This window comes from Nyctereutes procyonoides, unplaced genomic scaffold (genome assembly GCF_905146905.1).
Source record: "Nyctereutes procyonoides isolate TBG_1078 unplaced genomic scaffold, NYPRO_anot_genome, whole genome shotgun sequence".
NCBI classification, from domain to species: domain Eukaryota; kingdom Metazoa; phylum Chordata; class Mammalia; order Carnivora; family Canidae; genus Nyctereutes; species Nyctereutes procyonoides.
In genome coordinates this window covers 34528643-34551025 of record NW_026575126.1, presented here as the reverse complement: position 1 = coordinate 34551025, position 22383 = coordinate 34528643, and the positions used below count along the sequence as shown (strand labels likewise).

General features: G+C 38.9%; 1 protein-coding gene across 1 annotated transcript in view; it reads left to right on the top strand.

Annotated features, from left to right (window-relative positions):
- LOC129519808 (calcium-binding mitochondrial carrier protein SCaMC-1-like) overlaps positions 1-22383 on the top strand; it is a 50511-nt gene that overhangs the window by 1601 nt on the left and 26527 nt on the right. The window contains exons 2-5 of the mRNA XM_055340645.1: positions 3305-3431; positions 5241-5328; positions 5939-5966; positions 13690-13847. Of these exons, the coding sequence (XP_055196620.1) occupies positions 3305-3431; positions 5241-5328; positions 5939-5966; positions 13690-13847 (401 nt within the window). The remainder of the gene's footprint in view (positions 1-3304; positions 3432-5240; positions 5329-5938; positions 5967-13689; positions 13848-22383) is intronic.

The following is a 22383-nucleotide window of genomic DNA, read 5'->3' as shown; positions in this document are numbered from 1 at the left end:
AATGGATATGTGTGTGTGTGTGTGTGTGTGTGTGTGTGTGTGTGTGTGTTATACTAGCACCTAATGAATGAAGGCCAGGGATGTTGCTAAACATCCTATAATGCACAGGACAACCAAAGATTATCTGGTCCTAAATATCAATAATGTTGATGCTGAGAAACTCTGACTTACCCCAATCCGAGCCCTTGTCATTCCTTGCTCCCCTTCCAGTAGCTGAACATTCCTTTTATTTACTTCCATGAGTAAATAGAGGTGAAATGCACTGAATTTGTTCAGATTTCTGGCCCTCTTGTAAATTTTCCTCAGCTGTAAAATAATAATAGTGCCTAGCTCTTATGATGATTAATGAGAAAATAGATGAAAAGTGCCTAAAACTGTTTACTGAGCTCAAAGCAGTTAGCAAGCCTCAATAAATTTGATACTCAGACTATAATCTTACCTTTATTTACATTCAGGCTTAGTTTATTGCCACTAGTCTCAAGAAATGAGGTGTCTTTTTATTTTTCTTCTCACAGTTGGTTCTACCAGTTACATTGTCAGCTTCACATCCTCTCTGCCTCCTTTAAAATAGGAAAAGTACAACATCTGTTGCTCCCTTTCTTTCTCCTGTATTTTCGGACTCTTCCTGTCTAATAACAGTGATCCTCCCATGGCCCTGGCTTGCCACCTAGATAGAAACTGTGCTATCATTTTCCTCTGTATGTAGTCTGGTCTTTGATAAAGCTCTGTCTACACTTCTGCCTTTTCTTGTTTGCAGTGAAGCTTCTGTCTCCATTCTTTCCCTCTGGGAAAGGTCACTAGGGACTTCTTTGTGCACTTTGGCTCTTGGGTTCTTTCTGCGGCATGGGACACCAATGATACTCCTGTATTTCCCCTTTTGGGACTTTATCTTGGCTTTCTGGCTCTTGTTTTCAGATCTCTTTATGGACTCTCTCTTTTGGCTCACCCCTCAAATGCAGGTGGGCTTCAGGATTACTTTTCAAGGTTCCAAGTACCATCTTAGGGTGGGTGACTTCCAGATGGGTAGCTGTCCCCAGTTCTGAGTCTCTCCACTTCCCTCTGTGATCATAGTCTTAGGTAAATGCTCCGCCACCGAGTCATTCTACAGCCCTCCTCTTCCCTTGCCCAACATGCAGTTCACCACAGGTCCTATGTCATCCCTGTAGATCTTGTAGCCAGTTCCCTTCGTCTCCACACCTGTTATTCCTGGGAAGCCCGGGCCCCCACCATATCTCACCTAAGTTACTGTAACCAGTCTTCTTGCCTCCCCCTCAGCATTTCTTCCTCCACGTTGCCACCATATGCCACCTTTTAAAAGGTATATCTGATTCTATCATGACCCTGCTTAAAATTCTTCAGGGGCTGGACAATGTCAGTGGGAAAACTCCAAGCCTTTTAGCATGTTATACAAGATGATCTCTTGGTAGGTGTTGAGGCTGGTGGAACAGTTCTCCACCTTGTATTCAGAGATCTGGATTCCTTTCTTCTTGTGGCTCTACCACCCTCAACGGGCTCATCATTACCTGCACTCAGCTGGTGGAAGTGGAATGAGCATGCAGGGTGTTGTTAGCTAGGCCTAGGAGCAGTACACATTACTTTCACTCTTACTTCATTGCTGAGACCTTGCTCACATGACCATTTTTAACTGCAAGGGAAACTGAGAAATGTAATCTAGTAGTGTGCCCAAAGAAGGCAAGAGCGAATTTTGGTGGACAGCTAGTGGTCTCTTCTACATCCCTCACACTCTTGATCTTTGTTTACTTTTTTGCTACTCATTTAAAAAATAGCCAGGTGCAGCCACTTTTTTTTAATAAAGATTTTATTTATTTATTCATGAGAGACACGGAGAGGCAGAGACAGGCAGAGGGAGAAGCAGGCTCCATGCAGGGAGCCCGATGTGGGACTTGATCCTGGGACTCCAGGGTCACGTCCTGAACTGAAGGCAGATGCCCAACCACTGAGCCACTCAGGTGTCCCAGGTGAAGCCAGTTCTATGAAGAGTTCCCTCACATCTTTATTTCTCACTGAACCTTGAACATTTTCTTTTGATATATTTTAGTTTATGATGTATTTAGTATTTCTGTTCTTCAATAAAACCTTTATTATTGTGAGAATTTTATAAAATGGGGGCCCTGGGTGGTTCAGTGGTTGAGCATCTGCCTTCAGCTCAGGGCATGATCCTGGGGTCCTGGGATCCAGTCCTGCATTGGGCTCCCCGAGGAGAGCCTGCTTCTCCCTCTGCCTATGTCTCTGCCTCTCTGTGTCTCTCACAAATGAATAAATAAAATATTTTTTAAAAAGAATTTTATGATGTATGTAGACATATTTCACAAGAGTTCTAGTTGTTTTGATGTACAGTGTCATACTAGTTTCAGGTGTGCAATATAGTGCTTTGACAATGCTCTACATTATTCAGTGCTCATCAAGATAACCGTATTCTTAATCCCCTTCATGTATTTAACCCATCTTTCCACCCACCTCCCTTCTGTTCTCTATAGTTAAGAGTGTGTGTGTTTTTTTAAATTTGTCTCTTTTTTGTTTGTTTGGTTTCTTAAATTCCACATATGAGTGAAATCATATACTTGTCTTTCTCTGACTGATCTATTTCACTTAGCATTATATTCTCTGGATCCATCCATGTTGCTGCAAAGGGCAAGATTTCCTTCTTTTTTATGGCTGAGTAATATTATTGTATATATGTATGTCACTTCTTTATCCGTTCATCTATTAAAGGAAACTTAGGGTGCTTCCATAATTCGGCTATTGAATCTTGAATTTTTAAAAAAGATTTTGTTTATTTATTCATGAGAGACACAGAGAGGCAGAGACACAGAGGCAGAGGGAGAAGCAGGCTCCCCACAGGGACCCCGATGCAGGACTTGATCCCAGGACCCCAGGGTCACGACTTGAGCTAAAGGCAGATGCTCAACCACTGAGCCCCCCAGGTGCCCCTGAATATTTTCTATCAGAGTGGCTTTGGTGTCTTCCCTGTTAGCCTGTAAACCTCTTGAGGGCAGAGGCTATATATGATTCATTTCTTTTTCTCAAGCATTTACTGGGTGAGCAAATACTTGCATGATGATTGAGTAGACGAGTAGACTAGTCAGTTGCTAAACTCCTCTAAATCTCCAATACTCAAGATTCTGTTTTTAGTGCACCAATTTTATTCTAAACCTAAGGTACCGATAATTTATAGCAGAATATCTAATTTATAGAAGATAAATGTACAAATGTTTAAATACTATAATTTGTAATTTACCTTGTCTGAATCCCATATCTCTAATATCATTCTTCTCTTTTATAGATACTATTAAAATCTGTTGATATTAATGCCTGCAATCTGCTGAACCTCAGCACATTTATGCAGTACCTTAAAGATAATGAGAAGACGATGAGGTGGACTTTTAAGAGTTTGGACACGAATAATGATGGTTTGTCTTTATACAGTGAGCAAACATGTATAGCCAAGAATTGGCCGTGTTTTAGTAAAGGTTTATTACTTGATATTTGGCTTCTGTGAAAGGTTATTAAAAATTCATTTATTTAATCCTGTCATTTGTTTGACTGTTACTACTTCCGAGGAATATTTTTTTTAATAAATTAATTTTTATTGGTGTTCAATTTACCAACATACAGAATAACACCCAGTGCTCATCCCGTCAAGTGTCCCCCTCAGTGCCCGTCACCCATTCACCCCCACCCCCCGCCCTCCTCCCCTTCCACCACCCCTAGTTCATTTCCCAGAGTTAGAAGTCTTTATGTTCTGTCTCCCTTTCTGATATTTCTCACACATTTCTTCTCCCTTCCCTTATATTCCCTTTCACTATTATTCATATTCCCCAAATGAATGAGAACATACACTGTTTGTCCTTCTCCGATTGACTTACTTCACTCAGCATAATACCCTCCAGTTCCATCCACGTTGAAGCAAATGGTGGGTATTTGTTGTTTCTAATGGCTGAGTAATATTCCATTGTATACATAAACCACATCTTCTTTATCCATTCATCTTTCGTTGGACACCGAGGCTCCTTCCACAGTTTGGCTACTGTGGACATTGCTGCTAGAAACATCGGGATGCAGGTGTCCTGGCGTTTCATTACATCTGAATCTCTGGGGTAAATCCCCAACAGTACAATTGCTGGATTGTAGGGCAGGTCTATTTTTAACTCTTTGAGGAACCTCCACACAGTTTTCCAGAGTGGCTGCACCAGTTCACATTCCCACCAACAGTGTAAGAGTGTTCCCTTTTCTCCACATCCTCTCCAACATTTGTTGTTTCCTGCCTTGTTAATTTTCCCCATTCTCACTGGTGTGAGGTGGTATCTCATTGTGGTTTGGATTTGTATTTCCCTGATAGCAAGTGATGCAGAGCATTTTCTCATGTGCATGTTGGCCAAGGAATATTTTTAAATGATTGAATTTTTGTTTGCATACTGTCTTTCAAAAATAACAACCATCAACAAAAAGCCTGTGCCCTTTGAACAATATGCTTTTTCCTTTTGAACAATATAAAATCTTTATAACATTTTGATAAGGTTTTTACATGAGGCTCCATGTAGAAATGGTAGTTAAGCCAAATCTGGAAAGATGACTGGAAGGTAGCCTAGTGAGGAGCAGGGAAGTGCTCCAGGCAGGGAAAAGGCTTGCTGGGAGACTCATTGTACCAGGAGCGCAGGTCATGGCTGAGGAACTGGAGGCAGACCAGCGAGGCGGAGGCTGAGAGCAAGGGGAAGTTTCAGAGATGAGCCTAAGAAGCAGGCTACAGCAGGATCATGGAAGGCCTTGAGGCCTGTGAAGGTTTCTGGACTTGATCCCCAGGGGAATGAGGTGGGAGGCCACTGAAGAGTTTTCAGTAAGAGGAGTAGCACCACCATATTTGTGTGGAGCATGGATTGGTGTCTAAGCTAAAATGGGATCAGTAGTGTTGGGAATGAATACTTTGGGAGCTGTTCATGCATAGAACAGATCACGTTTGGTGATTGAAATTGATGAAGGAAAGTAAAGAGGCAAGAACAATTGGTTTGAGCAACATTGAGGGTAGTAGTGTCATTTATTGATATAGGAAATATCATATGAGCTCTCCAGTCTCTTCTTTTTAGCTTGACAAGCAAAAGAGATAATTGAGATATTAATGTCTTATGAAATGTTGCAACAATGCAGTGAATACTGATTAACTCTTTGCATCTGTATCTTTTCAAAACTTCCAGTTAATCTTTATTTTCTTTGTTCCTTTAAAGGAGTGATTGATGCTTCAGAAATTATTGATGCTCTTGACTTAATAGATATACATATTTCTGAAGAAGAGGCAGTGAAGATTCTTGAAAGGTTAGCCCTTATATGTGTGTAGTATACATTTTAAAATTATTTATTTACTTTAAAGCCCTTTTCATTATAAAAATGACAACTACGGAAACTTTAGAGAAGCATGAATAATAGCTTATAATTATTAAGCATCTATTTGCTAGCATTCTTCGGAGTACCTCACATATATTATCTCCTTTAATCCTTACAGGACTTTATAATCAAAATATTATTATTATTATTATTATTATTTAAGATTTTATTCATGAAAGGTGCAGAGAGAGGCAGAGACATAGGCAGAGGGAGAAGCAGTCTCCCTGTGGGGAGCCAGATGTGGGACTCCATCCCAGGAGCCTGGGATCACGCCCTGAGCCGAAGGCAGATGCTCAACCATTGAGTCATCCAGGCGTCCCTATAGTCAAAGTATTAGTTTTTCATTTCACAGATTAGGCAGTTTTTGAATAGTGAGGTTAAGTAAATTGCCCAATGTCAACATAATCTATCACCCAAATATTAACCCACTGATATCATTTTAGTGCATAGATCTCTTGCTTTTGGTAAGACTTTTACATTATTAGTCAGTCAATCAATCAAGTTAGCCATCAATTGGATATTGTTTGGTACTTTTTGCCAGGCACAAAACAGCCAATGGGGATTCAATGGTAAGTAGAATGCTCTTGGTGCCTACCCTGACAGAGCTAATGGTTCATGGGGGTGGGGAGTGCAAACAGTGAGTAGGGAGTTGCACTGGAAAACAACACAAAAAGATATCTCTTATCAATGAAAAGTACCTTATTTTATCAAACTATACTGCTTTTTTAATTTGACCTATTTATATTATAAATTATGTATATATATAAATCTATATGGTAGATTTTCTGGCATTAAACATTTCTAGAATAAAGCTAACTTGTTATGACTATTTCATACAGGAAAATGTATAGAACGATAGAGGTAAAAATTTAACAGACAACCATGCCATCCCTGGATTTGTCATAGTTAACATTTTGCTGCATTTGGCTCAAATATTTTTGAATAAATAAAATATTACACAGAGGTGAAGTTTTCAACGTATTCTTAATGTTCATTTTCTCCCCTGCTGCCAGAAGTAACTACCGTCCTGAATGTATTCCATTCAGATTTTTCTCTCTCTATTTTACTGTAGGGATACCCTTAAAATATATGGCATTGTTTCTCATGTTTTAAGACCTTACTTAAGTGATGTCATACCACATATTTTTTTTAATTACTTTTTTCTAAGCCTTCTATTTTTGAGATTTGTTGCTGCTGGTGCATACAGCCCTAGTTAATCATTTTAGCCACAATAAGAGTCCTGTTTAATAAATGTAATTCAATTTACTTATGAAGTCTTCTAATGATGGTCATTTAGGATCACTTAGGATGATCATTTAGGTCACTTTAGGATCCATCTTGATGTCAACTTTCCTCATTTTCAACAGTGTCAGTGCTCTTCTTGGCCCTTTGCTCTTCCATATTAATTTCAGAATTGACTTATTTAATTACATACACACGTGTGCACATACACACTCCTTTTGGAATGTTAATTGGAATTGCATTGAATTTATAAATTAGTTAAGGAGAGAATTGTATATTTATGATGTTAAATTTACTGTTCCATGAACATTATATATGTTTATTTAAATCTTCTTTTATGTCTTTTAATAAAGTTTTATACAGTTTCTATAATGGTTTTGTATAACTTTAGCTGGATTTATGTTCAACTATGGTTTTGTGGTTTTATAAGTGTAAGCTGAATAAGAATTGTTTTCACTTCATTAGATCATTTGTTTCCATACTGATAAGTGATGCTATACCAAGGGCTTAGATGGAACATGGAATTTCTTCTGTGATCTGGCCCCTGTCTGCCTTTCTAGCTGCATCATCTCTCCAACTCTCCTTCTACTCTGTGCTCCAGGCTGACTGAGCTTATTTCAACTTTTAAAAAACCATGATGTTTCTTTCATCCAGAACTTGTACAAACTGATCTTTCTGCATGGAAGACACTTTCCAACTCCTTCACTTGAATATCTCCTACTTACTCCTTAGGTCTCAGTTTAGAGACCTAAGTCTCTAAGTGAGTCACATCTCAGTTTAGATGTGACTTTAACCTGTGAAATTTTTTTAATCTTCCTAGTGCTGGCTTTTAGAGCAGCTTTACAGAGGCTTGTTTGTTATACTCCCTGTTGCCAGTAGACTGTAAGCTTCGTGAAACAGGGACCAGGGTATGTTATCCATTATTCTGTAGTCAGTGCCTACCACAGTGCTTGGTACGTGCTAGCAAATCAATACATGTTTTCTAGTTGATTTAATGGTGTCACAAGAGCCAAGAGTGAAATATGTCATATTTAACAGAAAGGGCCAGCAACATTAATATTGAAAACTATCCATTGGATCTAGAACTTGGGAGATTCCTGGGGATCCCAGTGAAAGCATTTTTGGCAGGGAGCTAGAGACTTGAGTCAGGCTGTTATGGAGTGAATGGGAGGTGAGGATATGGGGAATGTGAATGTGGTTTACTGATTTGGGATATTTGGATAAGAAGGAAAGACAACTAGGCAAGTCTTTTTACTTTCATTATTTTTTTTGAGGATAGGAGAGATTTGAGGGGAAGTAACCATCAGAGAGGAAACTGTTAGATAGGTTGCAGAGAGAGGAGATAAGTGATTGGGGGGAATGAGACCAACAGCTTGAGAAAGAAATAGAGAGACAGAGACAGAGAATCATTCAGTAGGGGTTAACATTTCATCCTCTAGGTCTAGAGCACAGGAGGTAAGGATGAAAGTGGGTAGGGAGAAATTTATTCATTTACTCAACAAATATTTATTGAGTAGTTGACATTCAAGGGATATAGCCGTGAGGGAAACAGGCAAAAATCCCTGCTCTTATGGAACTCACAATAAATAAGAGAAGAAAACAGTAAAAGAGTAAACTAGATAAACAATATGTTAGATGGTCATTAGTGAGAAGGGGAAATATAGAGCAGGGGAGGGAAATAGTATGTGTGTGTGCGAGTGGTGCAGGGGGCTGCAGTTTTGGACATGGTGAGTTGGGAAGGTCTTGAAAGTGACATTTGAATAGAGATCTGAAGAAGGTGAGAGAAGGAGCCATGATAATCTTTGGGGGGCGAGGAAGCCTTCCAGGTAAAGGAAAGAGCAAGAGCAAAGTTGGGCAGTGTATTTACAGGATTAGGGCACTGAGAGAAGGCTGGTGTGTTTAGAACAGAGTGAATGAGGAAGAAGGTGGTAGGAAATGTTAACAGGAGATCAGATCACATCAGCTCTTGAGAGGGAAATTATAAGGACTTTGGCTTTTTACTCTTAAGTCAATGGATGGTTTAAACAGGTGTGTGCCATGATCTAACTTAGCTTTTGCAGTCTCATTCTGTCTCAAGTATTGAAAATAGTTTGTAGGCAGCAAGGGGGAAAGCAGGTAGGCAAATCATGACAGTTTTGCAATAATACAGACAAAATTTGAAGGCAGCTTGTACCAGGATGGAGGAAGTTGGATTCTGGATACATTTTGAAATGTTGACATGATTTACTTCTGGATAATGTATGGGATAAAAAGGAAAAAAAATAGTCAAGGTTAATGCCAAGATTTTTGGCCTGAACATCTCGAATAGGGGAGTGGTTATGCATGATTTGGATAAGACTGAGAAAAGCAGGTTTGGGATGGGGTGATTATCAGAGCCCAGGTTTGTTCTTGTTATCTTCTAGATGCTAAGCAGACATACAGGTAGGCATGTCAAATAGGCAGCTTGAAACAGGAGTCTAGAGTTCAGAGGAACACTCTGACAGAGATTTGGGAATCATGGGCTTATAGATCTTTAAAGCCATGAGACTGGAAGAGATGACCAGGGAGAGAGCATAGTACTCTGCCTTAAGAGGTGGGGGATTGAGGAGAAACCAGTAAAAGAGAGTGAGAAGGAGCCATGAAGAGTAAAAGGACAAGAACCAGCAGAATACTCTGTTTTGGAAGCCAAATGGAGAATTTGGCTAACTGAGAATTCTTTAAAATTCTTAAAATTGGCTTATATTATTCCATATTAATGGATGTTTTATTTCTATGGGTATTTGGATTACTTATTTTTTTATATTGGAATTTCATACCCACAAAAAGTGGAAATTGGCTTTTAAGAGATGAATTACCAAAAAAGTAATGTTCAGTCATTATTCTGTTGCTAGAGAAGTTACAAGGTAAGGTTTACCAGATGGAAAGAAGGAAAATGTGAGAAGAAATGTGAGAAGATTGGGATACAAGAATACTGACTTATAGTTTTGTGGGTTTTTTTTACAGTTTACAAGGCCATAGTATATATAATCCCATTTAATACTCTAAAGGTGCCTGTCTGGCTCAATTGGGGGAGCATGCAACTCTTGATCTCCAGGTTGTGAGGTGGAGCCCCATGTAGGGTGTAGAGATTATTTAAAAATAAATTCTTAAAAAATACTCTAATAACCCTATGTTGTAGGACTTATTCCCATAGAAACTGAAGTTTGGAGATGTAGGATGCACTCTACATCACAGAAGAGCAAGGGACAGAGTTCAACTATAACCCGAATATTCTGACATTGAGAATATGAGATGTCATTTTGATAATACTTTTTGAACTTTATGAATCATGATTTATATTTGAGCATATTCTTTTAAAAATCAATCTACAGGATGGATATTGCTGGGTCAATGACAGTGGACTGGGACGAATGGAGGAAGTATTTTTTATTTAAACCTGCAAGAAATGTTAGGGAAATTGCCCATCACTGGAACTATATTACTGTAAGTGGTCTCTTCTTTAATATCTGTATATTTTAAACCATGAGCCATGGGCATAAAAATGTAATGCATTATAAACCATTAGAAAATGATGGAGTCAGAGTATTAGCTAGTGAGGTTTTGCTTGAATAAACAAGTGATAATATAGAATATTATTTCCTTGCAAATTTGTATAATGCCAAATATCTGAAGTGTCATAGAATATTTACTTCAAAGTTTCAACTTGCAAAAGGTACCCATTTGTTGGGAATAATTATGCACTTAACAGTTAATTACTCCTACAGAACAACATTATTCTGTATTATAGTTGCTTATTTTCTTGCCTGAAAGTAGAGACTGTGAATTGCTGATTGCTGTGTCACACAGTATATTCCCAATAAATATTTGTTGGATAAACAAATAAACTATAACTGGATTCTTTTGAAAGAGTGCTAAAGTTCGAGGTTTTTTTACATTCATATTCGTCTTATAGTCTGCATGGCTCTTGTCTCTCAGAGCACTTGAAATCTCTGCTTCAAAATTTCTTAAAATTCTCAAAAAATTAAAAAGTTTTTGTTCAGTAATTCCAAATTAGAATCTACACTGTTCCTCTATAACTCTTTGAGGTAGGGATTATTATTCTGTGTTAGGATAAGGAAACCAAGACAGAGAGAAGTCAAGTAATTAGCCTCCTTGTAGGTAGAGAGGGGAGTATAGTGTTAAAGATCATGAATTCTAGAATCATGTTATCCAGGTGTGCTTCTTAAGTGCCCCTACTAGTAGCTTTGTGAGTTTGGGGATATCATTTAAACTTTCTAAGCCAAAATTTTTCAGTTATAAAGTAAAGATGATAGTATTACCTACCACACAGAATGAGGATGTGAGGATTAATGAGACAATCCATGTAAAATACTTAGCACAATGCCTGGCAAACCGAAGTCATCAATAAATGCTCATAGATGGTCAAGGACAAGAGCTCTAGAGCTAGTTGCTTTGGTTTCAGATGCTGGCTCGACCTTTATAAGCAAAGAGACTTCGCTCTAATTCAGTTTCCCAATGTTTGTAAAATGAAGCTAAAGATAGTACTCATTAGGTTATTGTGAGGATTAAACTAGTTAATACACATATAGCACGGAGAACAGTGTCTGACACTTGTTAAGCACCATCTGCATTAGCTGTTATCATTTTTAATGGTAAAAAATAAAGGACTTTGAACTAGTATTTCTTTTTTTTAAGATTTATTTATTTATTTATTTATTTATTTATTTATTCATGAGCAACACACAGAGTAGTATTTCAAAACTTAGGACTTCTCTTGTTTCTTTATGAAATCTGTATTTTTTCTTTCATTTTTAACATTTGAACTTTCTTTAGTCGTCTATGTGTTTAAGAGAAAGTTATAGTAAATAGCAATCTGCTCCATTCTTTCTCCTACTACTTCCTCAATCTTAAGATGACAAAAATAAATATACAAAAGCTCAATCTAACCTCCCTGCTTTGAATTGCCTTCTGAAGAAGTTGAACTAAGTGAAAAGGAGTTTCGTATGATGCTCTGCAGTATATCTAGAAAAGATTCCTCTGAGAAAGGGCGATGGCCAGTAGTAGCACATTGCTACTGACATTCTGCTGTTGCTGTAAGTGTGCCTTCCTTCCTTTTACCATGATGCTTATATAAAACTCTTCAGTTACCAACAGTCTCTTAATAAATATATAATCATTAAGAGAAGATTTTATCCTTGTTTTTTCTTCTTGGGTGTCCAAATAGGGACAAGATTTTTATCCTTTTTGGTAGTGTTCACTTTCAATGCTAAAGGCAATTCAAGTCAATGAAAAATACATTTATTGTATGCCTACTATAGGATAAGTTTCTGTTTCATAATGAAGGTAAAGAACAAACAGGCATGGGAAATAAATAGCTCTTTTGAAAATTGAATGACAGTATTTGTGATAACCTAATAAAATAATAGAAGTTGAACTCAACTCTTTTGGGGTAGTGCTAACAAAGAGTGCTTCATTAGTCCCAGAGGCAGGCCTATTATTTGGCTTATAGCAATTTCACAAGAGACAAATATGCTTGGCGCTGTAATTTTACTCCACAGTGGTAGAAAGCAGCCAGTTTTCCTGGGTGGAATAGAGTACAGGCTCTAGATTCAGGGTTCGTTGGTTCAAATCCCAGCGATGCCACTTACTGTCTGGGTGAGTTGGGGTAAATTATTTGATCTCTCCATGCTCAGTTATCTTAACTGTCAAATTAGGGAAATAATACTTACTTCTCTCAGGTTGGTTATTATGAAAACTAAAGATGACACATATAACTGCTATTACCTTTCTGACTTTGCTCTGTAAATGTTAGTTTTTGTTTATTAAACAGATATTGAGCTGTTTCCTAGTCACATTATTGCTAGTGACTATGCACAGCCAAGCACTTGGAGGCCTAAATTGCTCTCAGTTTTTGTTCTACAATAAATATTAACAGTAATTAATGGTTACTGAGTGTCTTTTAGTGTCAAGCATTGTGCTCAGTGTTATACATATTTTAAGGTATTTAATCTTAACAATCCTACGAAGTTAAGTATTAGTATTGTCTCTATTTTGCATTTGAGGAAACTAAGTCCCAGAGAGTTCACTCAATTAGGAAATTAGGAGGTTGGGATGTCAAGATTTGACAATTCCATCTGATTCCTGAGCCCAGATCCTTAATCATGACATCTGCGATCAGCCTTCTAGGTCCTCAAAAATCTCCTACTTTGGGATGCCTGGGTGGCTCTGCAGTTTAGCACTGCCTTCAGCTCAGGGCATGATCCTGGAGACCCGGGATCGAGTCCCCACATCAGGCTCCCTGCATGGAGCCTGCTTCTCCCTCTGCCTGTGTCTCTGCCTCTCTCTCTCTCTCTCTCTCTCTCTCTCTCTCTCTCTCTTTCTGTATCTCTCATGAATAAATGAATAAAATCTTTAAAAAAATCTTCTACTTCATGATACATGCACAGCAGAGCTTGTTATCTGCTTTGGGCACTACATGGGAAGGCCCAGGGTTTTTTTGCTTTGTTTTTTGCCAATTCCACAGTAGGTAAAGATATAAAAGGAAACTGCTTCCAAATGTGTGCTTATATTTCATATTTGTTTTGTTAAAGAGTCTGACTGAACATAACATGGGGATCCACTAGATCTTGAACACTGGTTACTTTTATGTTATTGCCCATTAAATAGCTACCTCACTACTAGTTTATTAGCCTATGTCTCATCACAGCTACAAATATTTAGTAGAACCCTATGGGTTTTTATTTTTGTGTTCAATCTTAGACAAATAATTCTGAATTGAAAAATGGTAACAGACTTAAAAATGGCAACGTAAAGATTATCTTAGACATGGTAAAATATTACTAGTTTATTTATTTTATTATTATTATTTTAAATATTACTAGCTTATAATGGTAGTAATTCAAGCTAATTTATAACTTACTTAAAATACACTGGTTGGTTGGTGAAGTACAACATTCTAGGAAAGGTTGACCTTAATTTATTGTGGAGCTGAGATATATAAAACATTGTTTAGATCTTATAAAGAGAGAACATACTCATTTGAGATCTAATTATAATGTATTTTTTCAATAGGGAATTGATATGGGAGAAAGATGGACTTTTCATGAATTAACTGATGAAGAAAGAAGCTCTGGTCTGTTAGGGAGGTATCTGTTGGCTGGAGGCATAGCTGGTACTTGCTCTAGAACATGCACAGCACCGTTGGAGCGTCTAAAAACCCTACTGCAGGTGTGTTACATAGTTCACGTGCATATTTTTGAGTAATGTGAATAATATTTGATGCTTTTCAAAAGAAGAGTTTCAGAGATCTTATCATGATTCCTTGATATTCTCATGTGCAAATTACTTCTTTGCCAGTAATCTCCTTGACTCATCCAATAGGCTGCCAGGCACGCAAGTCCACTTGAGGGTGCAAACAACAAATAATACACCCTTTTCATCCATATGCATCTTGGAGTTTAGTGATGGAGGCAGATATGTAAATAAATAACTAAATACAAACTAACAATTTAGTACTGGTATTCTAGGGAGGTAAAAATTAGGGAAATCTTTTCTTCTTCTTCTTCTTCTTCTTCTTCTTCTTCTTCTTCTTCTTCTTCTTCTTCTTCTTCTTCTTCTTCTTTCTTTTGTGGACTAGGGAAAAGCCTGGACAATACTCTGATTCTCTCCATGGGTTAGAAGTTGTGACACAAAGAATCAGGCTGGCCAAAGAGTTGCTCTCCCTCTTCATTCCTTACCAAATACATGGCTCTATAGGTAGAATTCTTTAATTGTCTGAAAAGCTTGGGGGTCCTAGAGCTGTTGTGGCCTCCTTAAAGATGGTGCAGGCAATGGAGGGATTGCCCAACCCTGGCAGCCTCTGTGGTTTTGGCTGCACAACTGAAACAAAGAGGAAAAGAGTTTCCAATCTTTTCATAGCTCTACTCAGGGCAGAAATTATGAGCCTATGACAACATTCAGCTACTATCTCTATTTTGGATCAGCAAGTAACAAGTTTCCCTATAATTTTTATATAAAATATTCAAAACAAGGAGGCCCACCTGGCTGCTAGTGTTCTGGGCTAAAGGCAGGGGAAAGGGGCAGGAGGCTTCCTGTCACTGTGCATCTGTTTTTCAGTTCTATGCCTCCCTGAATTCTAGAATTCTTTATTTCTGAGTCAAGAGCTTCTTCACTTTTTCCCGAGAATAAAGCCTCAAGGTTTATTTTTTTTTTATTTAAGATTTTATTTATTTATTCATGAGAGACACAGAAAGAGAGGCAGAGGCACAGGCAGAGGGAGAAGCAGGCTCCCTGTGGGGAGCCCCATACGGGACTCAATCCCAGGACCCCAGGATCATGACCTGAGTTGAAGGCAGAGGCTCACCACTGAGCCACTCAGGTGCTCTTAGCCTCAGGGGTTTTTAAGGGCAAATGGACTTTATATGCATTCTCTTCCACAGACACTTAAATTGTAACTTTTATTCTGTTAAATCAGTTATTACTTTCCCCCTTTGCTTTCTACCTCTTCTAAATCTGCTGAAATCACTGGTGTTCCTTTCCCATGGAGATTAGTAGTGGGGTGACCATATAATTTTCATTTGAACCAAGACATTTTTAAAAGTGAGAGGAGGAACTGAATAATCATGGAGGAACAAAATTTGGGAGAAGTATGATATTTGGCCATTCTTGTTACTGCCTTCTTTTTTACTTTACTATCATTTTGGTTTTGGAGTAAGAGGGAATTAAAAAAAATACCATTTTTACTGAAAGTTAATTTCTTGAATGCCTAAAAATTATTTTATTTTGCTTTTCCCCTTGATGGGCAATTTGGCTGAGCATGGACACCAAGGTTAAAAATGCTTTCCTGGGGGGGAGGGGCAAGATGGCGGAAGAGCAGGGTCCCCAAATCACCTGTCCCCACCAAGTTACCTAGATAACCTTCAAACCATCCTGAAAATCTACGAATTCGGCCTGAGATGTAAAGAGAGACCAGCTGGAACGCTACAGTGAGAAGAGTTCGTGCTTCTATCAAGGTAGGAAGACGGGGAAAAAGAAATAAAGAAACAAAAGGCCTCCGAGGGGGAGGGGCCCCGCGAGGAGCCGGGCTAGGGCCGGGGCGAGTGTCCCCAGGACAGGAGAGCCCCGTCCCGGAGGAGCAGGAGCTGCACCAACCTTCCCGGGCGGAAAGGGGCTCGCAGGGAGTTGGAGCAGGACCCAGGAGGGCGGGGATGCCCTCGGGCTCCCGGGGACACTAACAGACACCTGCGAGCGCAGGAGAGTGCTCCGAGCTCCCTAAGGGCTGCAGCGCGCACCGGAGCAGTTCGGAGGGGCTCGGGCAGCGGCTCCGCGGAGGGGGCTGCGGGGCGGGAGCGCGAATCCCACAGCGCAGGCCCCGGAGCACAGGGCGCCGGGACACAGCCCAGGATCCGGCCTCCTCCGGGACAGGCAGAGGCCGGGAGAGCCCAGGACAGCAAGGACGCTCCTGCCCGAGCTGAGCAGATCAGCGGCCCCGCCCCGGAGCCTCCAGGCCCTGCGGACGGAGAGCCGAGAGCCCGAGCCCCGTAGTTCCTGCGGAGGCTGAATCCAGGCTTCCAGAGTTGCCATAGCAACTGCTGCTGTTCCTCCCTGGGTCCCACGGGGTAAACAACCCCCGCTGAGCCCGGCAGCAGGCAGGGGCAGAGCAGCTCCCCCAAGTGCTAACACCTGAAAACCAGCACAGCAGGCCCCTCCCCCAGAAGACCAGCTGGACGGACCAGTGATACTCCCCCGTGTTCCAATACAACTTGTTTTTGGCCACTCTGCACTGAGCAAAATGACTAGAAGGAAAACCTCACCTCAAAAGAAAGAATCAGAAACAGCCCTCTTTCCCACAGAGTTACAAAATCTGGATTACACTTCAATGTCAGAAAGCCAATTCAGAAGCACCATTATACAGCTACTGGTGGCTCTAGAAAAAAGCATTAAGGCCTCACGAGACTTCATGACTGCAGAATTTAGATCCAATCAGGCAGAAATTAAAAATCAATTGAATGAGATGCAATCCAAACTAGAAGTCCTAACGACGAGGGTTAACGAGGTGGAAGAACGAGTGAGTGACATAGAAGACAAGTTAATGGCAAAGAGGGAAACTGAGGAAAAAAGAGATAAACAATTAAAGAACCATGAAGACAGATTAAGGCAAATGAACGACACTCTGAGGAAGAAAAACCTACGTTTAATTGGGGTTCCCGAGGGCGCCGAAAGGGACAGAGGGCCAGAATATGTATTTGAACAAATCCTAGCTGAAAACTTTCCCAATCTGGGAAGGGAAACAGGCATTCAGATCCAGGAAATAGAGAGATCCCCCCCTAAAATCAATAAAAACCGTTCAACACCTCGACATCTAATAGTGAAGCTTGCAAATTCCAAAGATAAAGAGAAGATCCTTAAGGCAGCAAGAGACAAGAAGTCCCTGACTTTCATGGGGAGGAATATTAGGGTAACAGCAGACCTCTCCACAGAGACCTGGCAGGCCAGAAAGGGCTGGCAGGATATATTCAGGGTCCTAAATGAGAAGAACATGCAACCAAGAATACTTTATCCAGCAAGGCTCTCATTCAAAATGGAAGGAGAGATAAAGAGCTTCCAAGACAGGCAGGAACTGAAAGAATATGTGACCTCCAAACCAGCTCTGCAAGAAATTTTAAGGGGGACTCTTAAAACTCCCCTTTAAGAAGAAGTTCAAGTAACTCTGAACATGAATGGGCTTAATGACCCCATCAAAAGGCGCAGAGTTTCAGACTGGATAAAAAAACAGGACCCATCTATTTGCTGTCTACAAGAGACTCATTTTAGACAGAAGGACACCTACAACCTGAAAATAAAAGGTTGGAGAACCATTTACCATTCAAATGGTTCTCAAAATATACCCTAAAAACTACAGAACACTTCTGAAAGAAATTGAGGAAGACACAAAGAGATGGAAAAATATTCCATGCTCATGGATTGGCAGAATTAATATTGTGAAAATGTCAATGTTACCCAGGGCAATTTACACATATAATGCAATCCCTATCAAAATACCATGGACTTTCTTCAGAGACTTAGAACAAATTATTTTAAGATTTGTGTGGAATCAGAAAAGACCCCAAACAGCCAGGGGAATTTTAAAAAAAAGAAAACCATATCTGGGGGCATCACAATGCCAGATTTCAGGTTGTACTACAAAGCTGTGTTCATCAAGACAGTGTGGTACTGGCACAAAAACAGACATATAGATCAATGGAACAGAACAGAGAACCCAGAAGTGGACCCTGAACTTTATGGTCAACTAATATACGATAAAGGAGGAAAGACGATCCACTGGAAGAAAGACAGTCTCTTCAATAAATGGTGCTGGGAAAATTGGACATCCACATGCAGAAGAATGAAACTGGACCACTCTCATGCACCATACACAAAGATAAACTCAAAATGGATGAAAGATCTAAATGTGAGACAAGATTCCATCAAAATCCCAGAGAAGAACTCAGGCAACACCCTTTTTGAACTTGGCCACAGTAACCGGAGAAGGACAAACAGTGTATGTTCTCATTCATTTGGGGAATATGAATAATAGTGAAAGGGAATATAAGGGAAGGGAGAAGAAATGTGTGAGAAATATCAGAAAGGGAGACAGAACATAAAGACTTCTAACTCTGGGAAATGAACTAGGGGTGGTGGAGGGGGAGGAGGGTGGGGGGTGGGGGTGAATGGGTGACGGGCACTGAGGGGTACACTTGACGGGATGAGCACTGGGTGTTATTCTGTATGTTGGTAAATTGAACACCAATAAAAATTAATTTATAAAAAAAAAATGCTTTCCTTCAGAATTTCTAAGGCATTACCCTATTATTTTCTAGCATCTAGTGTAACTTTAGAAATCTGATGCCACTCTGATGTTTTGGTAGATAATCTGTTTTTTCTCTCTGGAAGCTTTTAGTCATGCCTCTGTCCTGGATGTTTTGAAATTGTACAATGTTTTAAGTAGGTTCTTTTATCATCCATTGTGTTTGACACTTGGTAGGCTCTTCCTCACTGTAAACTTATGTCTTCCCTCTGCATTAGTATATTTTATTATTTCTTTCCTAATTTTATTCCCTCCATTTTATCTCTCAGGAATTCTTATTAGTTGGATGTTGTACTTCCTGGATTGACCTACCTTTTCATAAATATATTCTATCATATATCTATTTTCTGTTTCTATTATATATCTATATTTTCATAAATATATTTGGTCATATATCTATCACATATCTATATCATTTTACTCAACATTCTGGGAAATTTCTTCCATCCTATTTTTTTTCCCATCCTATTTTTTAACCCTTCTATTGAACTTCTTATTTTGGCAATCACATTTTAAATTTCTAAGATTTTCCAAAATTTTAGAAATATTTCTAATATCCTTTCAATTGTTCCTTTTTCATAGTATTTTTCTTTGCTTTCTTTTTTTTTTTATTGATTCAGCTTCATCTTGATTCTTTCTGAGGATATTAGAGTCCTTTATGTTGTTTGTTTTAGTTAACTGTAGTTTCTTGAATTGTCACTATTTTTCTCTGGAATTAGTTTGATTAATCTTAGTTTTAGGTTTTTTTTGCTGCCATTACTTCTCCATATATACTGTGATCCTATATTGTTCTTCAATATTAAAAATGAAGGATCAGATATTTTAAGTAGCTGGTATAGATTTCTTCTGCAATTGGTTGTGTTTTCTAGTTATGTTTCTCCTACAGGATTTTTATTTTTTTTATTTTATTTTATTTTTTTTTTTAAATGTTTTTTTTATTTTTTTTTTTATTATTTATGATAGGCACACAGTGAGAGAGAGAGAGGCAGAGACACAGGCAGAGGGAGAAGCAGGCTCCATGCACCGGGAGCCCGATGTGGGATTCGATCCCGGGTCTCCAGGATCGCGCCCTGGGCCAAAGGCAGGCGCCAAACCGCTGCGCCACCCAGGGATCCCTCCTACAGGATTTTTAAAAAATTAGATATAATATATAATTGACAGATAACATTATATTAGCTTCAGGTGTACAACACAATGATTTATTATATGTATATATTGAAAAACAATTACCATGGTAAGTCTAGTTAACATCCATCACCACACAGTTGCAAATTTTTGTGTGTGTGTGATGATAACATTTAAGATCTAGTCCCTTAGCAACTCAGATTTTTTTGGTATAAAAGGAGTTTACACATCCTGTTTATTTGCATTCTTTCCCTGTCACCAAGAGAACCAAGGAATGATCATAAGTAATGTCCCTATAGATCAGTTTCTTGAAAACTCCACTGTTTTTTGTGGCCTTGTTGTTTCTTTTGCCAGCTGTTCTTTCCCTCCATGCATGCCAGGCTCAAATGTCTACACTGCACCATACTCCCTCAGATTTCTCTCATTGAGTCTGGAGTACTAGGAGCCCCTCCCAGGCCTTGCCTTCTCCTTGTAGGCCTATCACTTTTTCCCTTATATATCTTGAGGCCTAAAGTTTGTATGCTTCTAGTGAATTGAACTTTTTATCATTGTGAAGCACCCTCTTGATCTCTATAAATACTTTTAGTTCTATTTTGTCTGATATAAATATAGTCACAGTCCCTTCTCCTGTTTGGGATTTGTGTGATGTATTCATTGTCATTCTTTTAAACTTTCTGTATTTGTATGTTTAAGATAAGTCACTTAAAACAGCATATGGTTGGATTTTGTTATATTTTTAGCTGGAAGATTTATTCCATTTACAGTTAATATATTTATTGATATTTTTGTTTAAACCTACCATCTTATTTTATGCTTTCTATTTGCCGTGCTTATTTTAAATTCCTCTCTTTTTCCTTTCTTGCCTTCTGTTGTATTTTAAAAAATCGTTCTGCTTCCCCTCCTCCATTAGTTTTGTTAATGTTTTTTAAAATATTACTTGTAGCAGTAATTTGAGGAAAAGGATGATGATATCCAACTTCAGACTAGATTTTTGTTTATTTCTGTCAGGTGCCTGGGAATGCTGTCAATTCTCACTTTAATTCAAGTTCGAGTCTTAAAGTTCCCTGGACCACCCAGGTGATACAAAGCCATGCTGCAGGTCCTTGCAGAGGCTGGGTTCTTCTGGTTTACCCTTACCATGAGGGTATAGCCCTGCAAATCCCAATTTAAAGTGGCGGTGGTATGTGAGAGACAGATGGGCTCTGGGATTTACCTTTTGTTCTTTGTTAATCCCCTGAGGCCACCAAAATAACTTCTGCATTCAGAAATACACTTGAATGCTATTCCTACCTTTCTGTGTTTCCTCCTACATACTGGTCCTGAAATATGTCTCTGTCTTGTTAGCTCATGGATACCTTTAAGAAAACTTTATATATTTTATCAACTTTTTCAGTTATCCTTAGTGGCAATTTCATTCCTAATTACTAGTTTGCCATTACCACAAGTGGAATTCTAAACATATCCTAAGGTTTTCGATAGATTGTCATATTTCCTCCTAGAAAGATAATATCAATTTGCATTTTTCCTAGCAATGTGTGATGTTACTTGTTTCCCTGTATCCTTACCAACATCAGGTAATATTATTTTAAAAAGATTTGCTTGTAAGAGAGATAATAATCAGACTTTCCAGAGGATCTAAATACTGGAATGAATCCTGTCACTTATGTATTTTCTTATTATACTAATGGCTTACTAATGGCATTTCTGGCAACATAGGAGAGAGTTGAATTATATCCCTTTCAACACTATAAAGGTTGTTAACATAACATTCTGATCTACAATCATATTTACATCCGCACAGTTTTGTCATAGGGTGATTTTAAATGTTTAAAATTAATAAATAGCATTTACATTCTTATGATGATATAAATATTATTTATTGTAAAGCCAGCTGGTATGTTAGAGCTATATTTCTTTCTCTATGGATCTAGTGCCATACCTCCTTGTGGCAGATTGTTTGCAAAGACAGAGTCCATAATTCTTCCCATCCTTTGCAATATGACTTTGCTACTCCTCCCATCAAGAGGTGGAGTTTATTTTTACCATTCCTTGAATCTGGACCAGTTTTATTGAGGGATGTTGTGGGATTTGGAAGCCTAAACTTCAAGAGGTCTTGCAGCTTTTGTTCATGACTGCTTAGTGCCCTAAGACCATCAGGTAAAGAAGTCTGGACTAGCCTTGTTGAAAATAAGAAACTGCATAGAGAGAGAGGTTCAGCTAGTAATATCAACCACCAGCCATATGCCTGCAGCTATCTTGGACCAACCAGTCCTTGTCAAACTGCCAGATGACTATAGATACACAGTAGCTCAGGGAAGAATAGCAAAAGAAACGCTAGCTGAACCCAGTCCAATTTGCTAATCCATGGAATCATAAGCAAATGAAATGTTCATTGTTTCAAGCCGCTGAGTTTTGTAGAGTGTTTTGTTACATAGCACTCCTTAATTGATACACCATTTTATGTTACTTACAGGAGGATACTTGAGAAATCCCAAATTACATTATGATTTATAGGAAGAATGATTTAAAAAATATTTAACAATCTGTATAGATGAAGTAATGTCACAGAGGCTACAGTACCAGTAAAGATGAGAGTATGAGAGGTAACTTTTGGAGTGCACCCGCTGGTGGTGGGCTGTCATAGCCTTTGGGGTCAAATGGATACCTAGCATTTGCCCGTCAAGGTGGAAATGCCATCAGTAGGGGTGCTGTCTCTTCTGTCTTGGTCTGAACTTGCTTTTCACAAAGGGGCCCAGGGATGACACAAGAGAAGGCAGATATGTAGACTGGTTAGT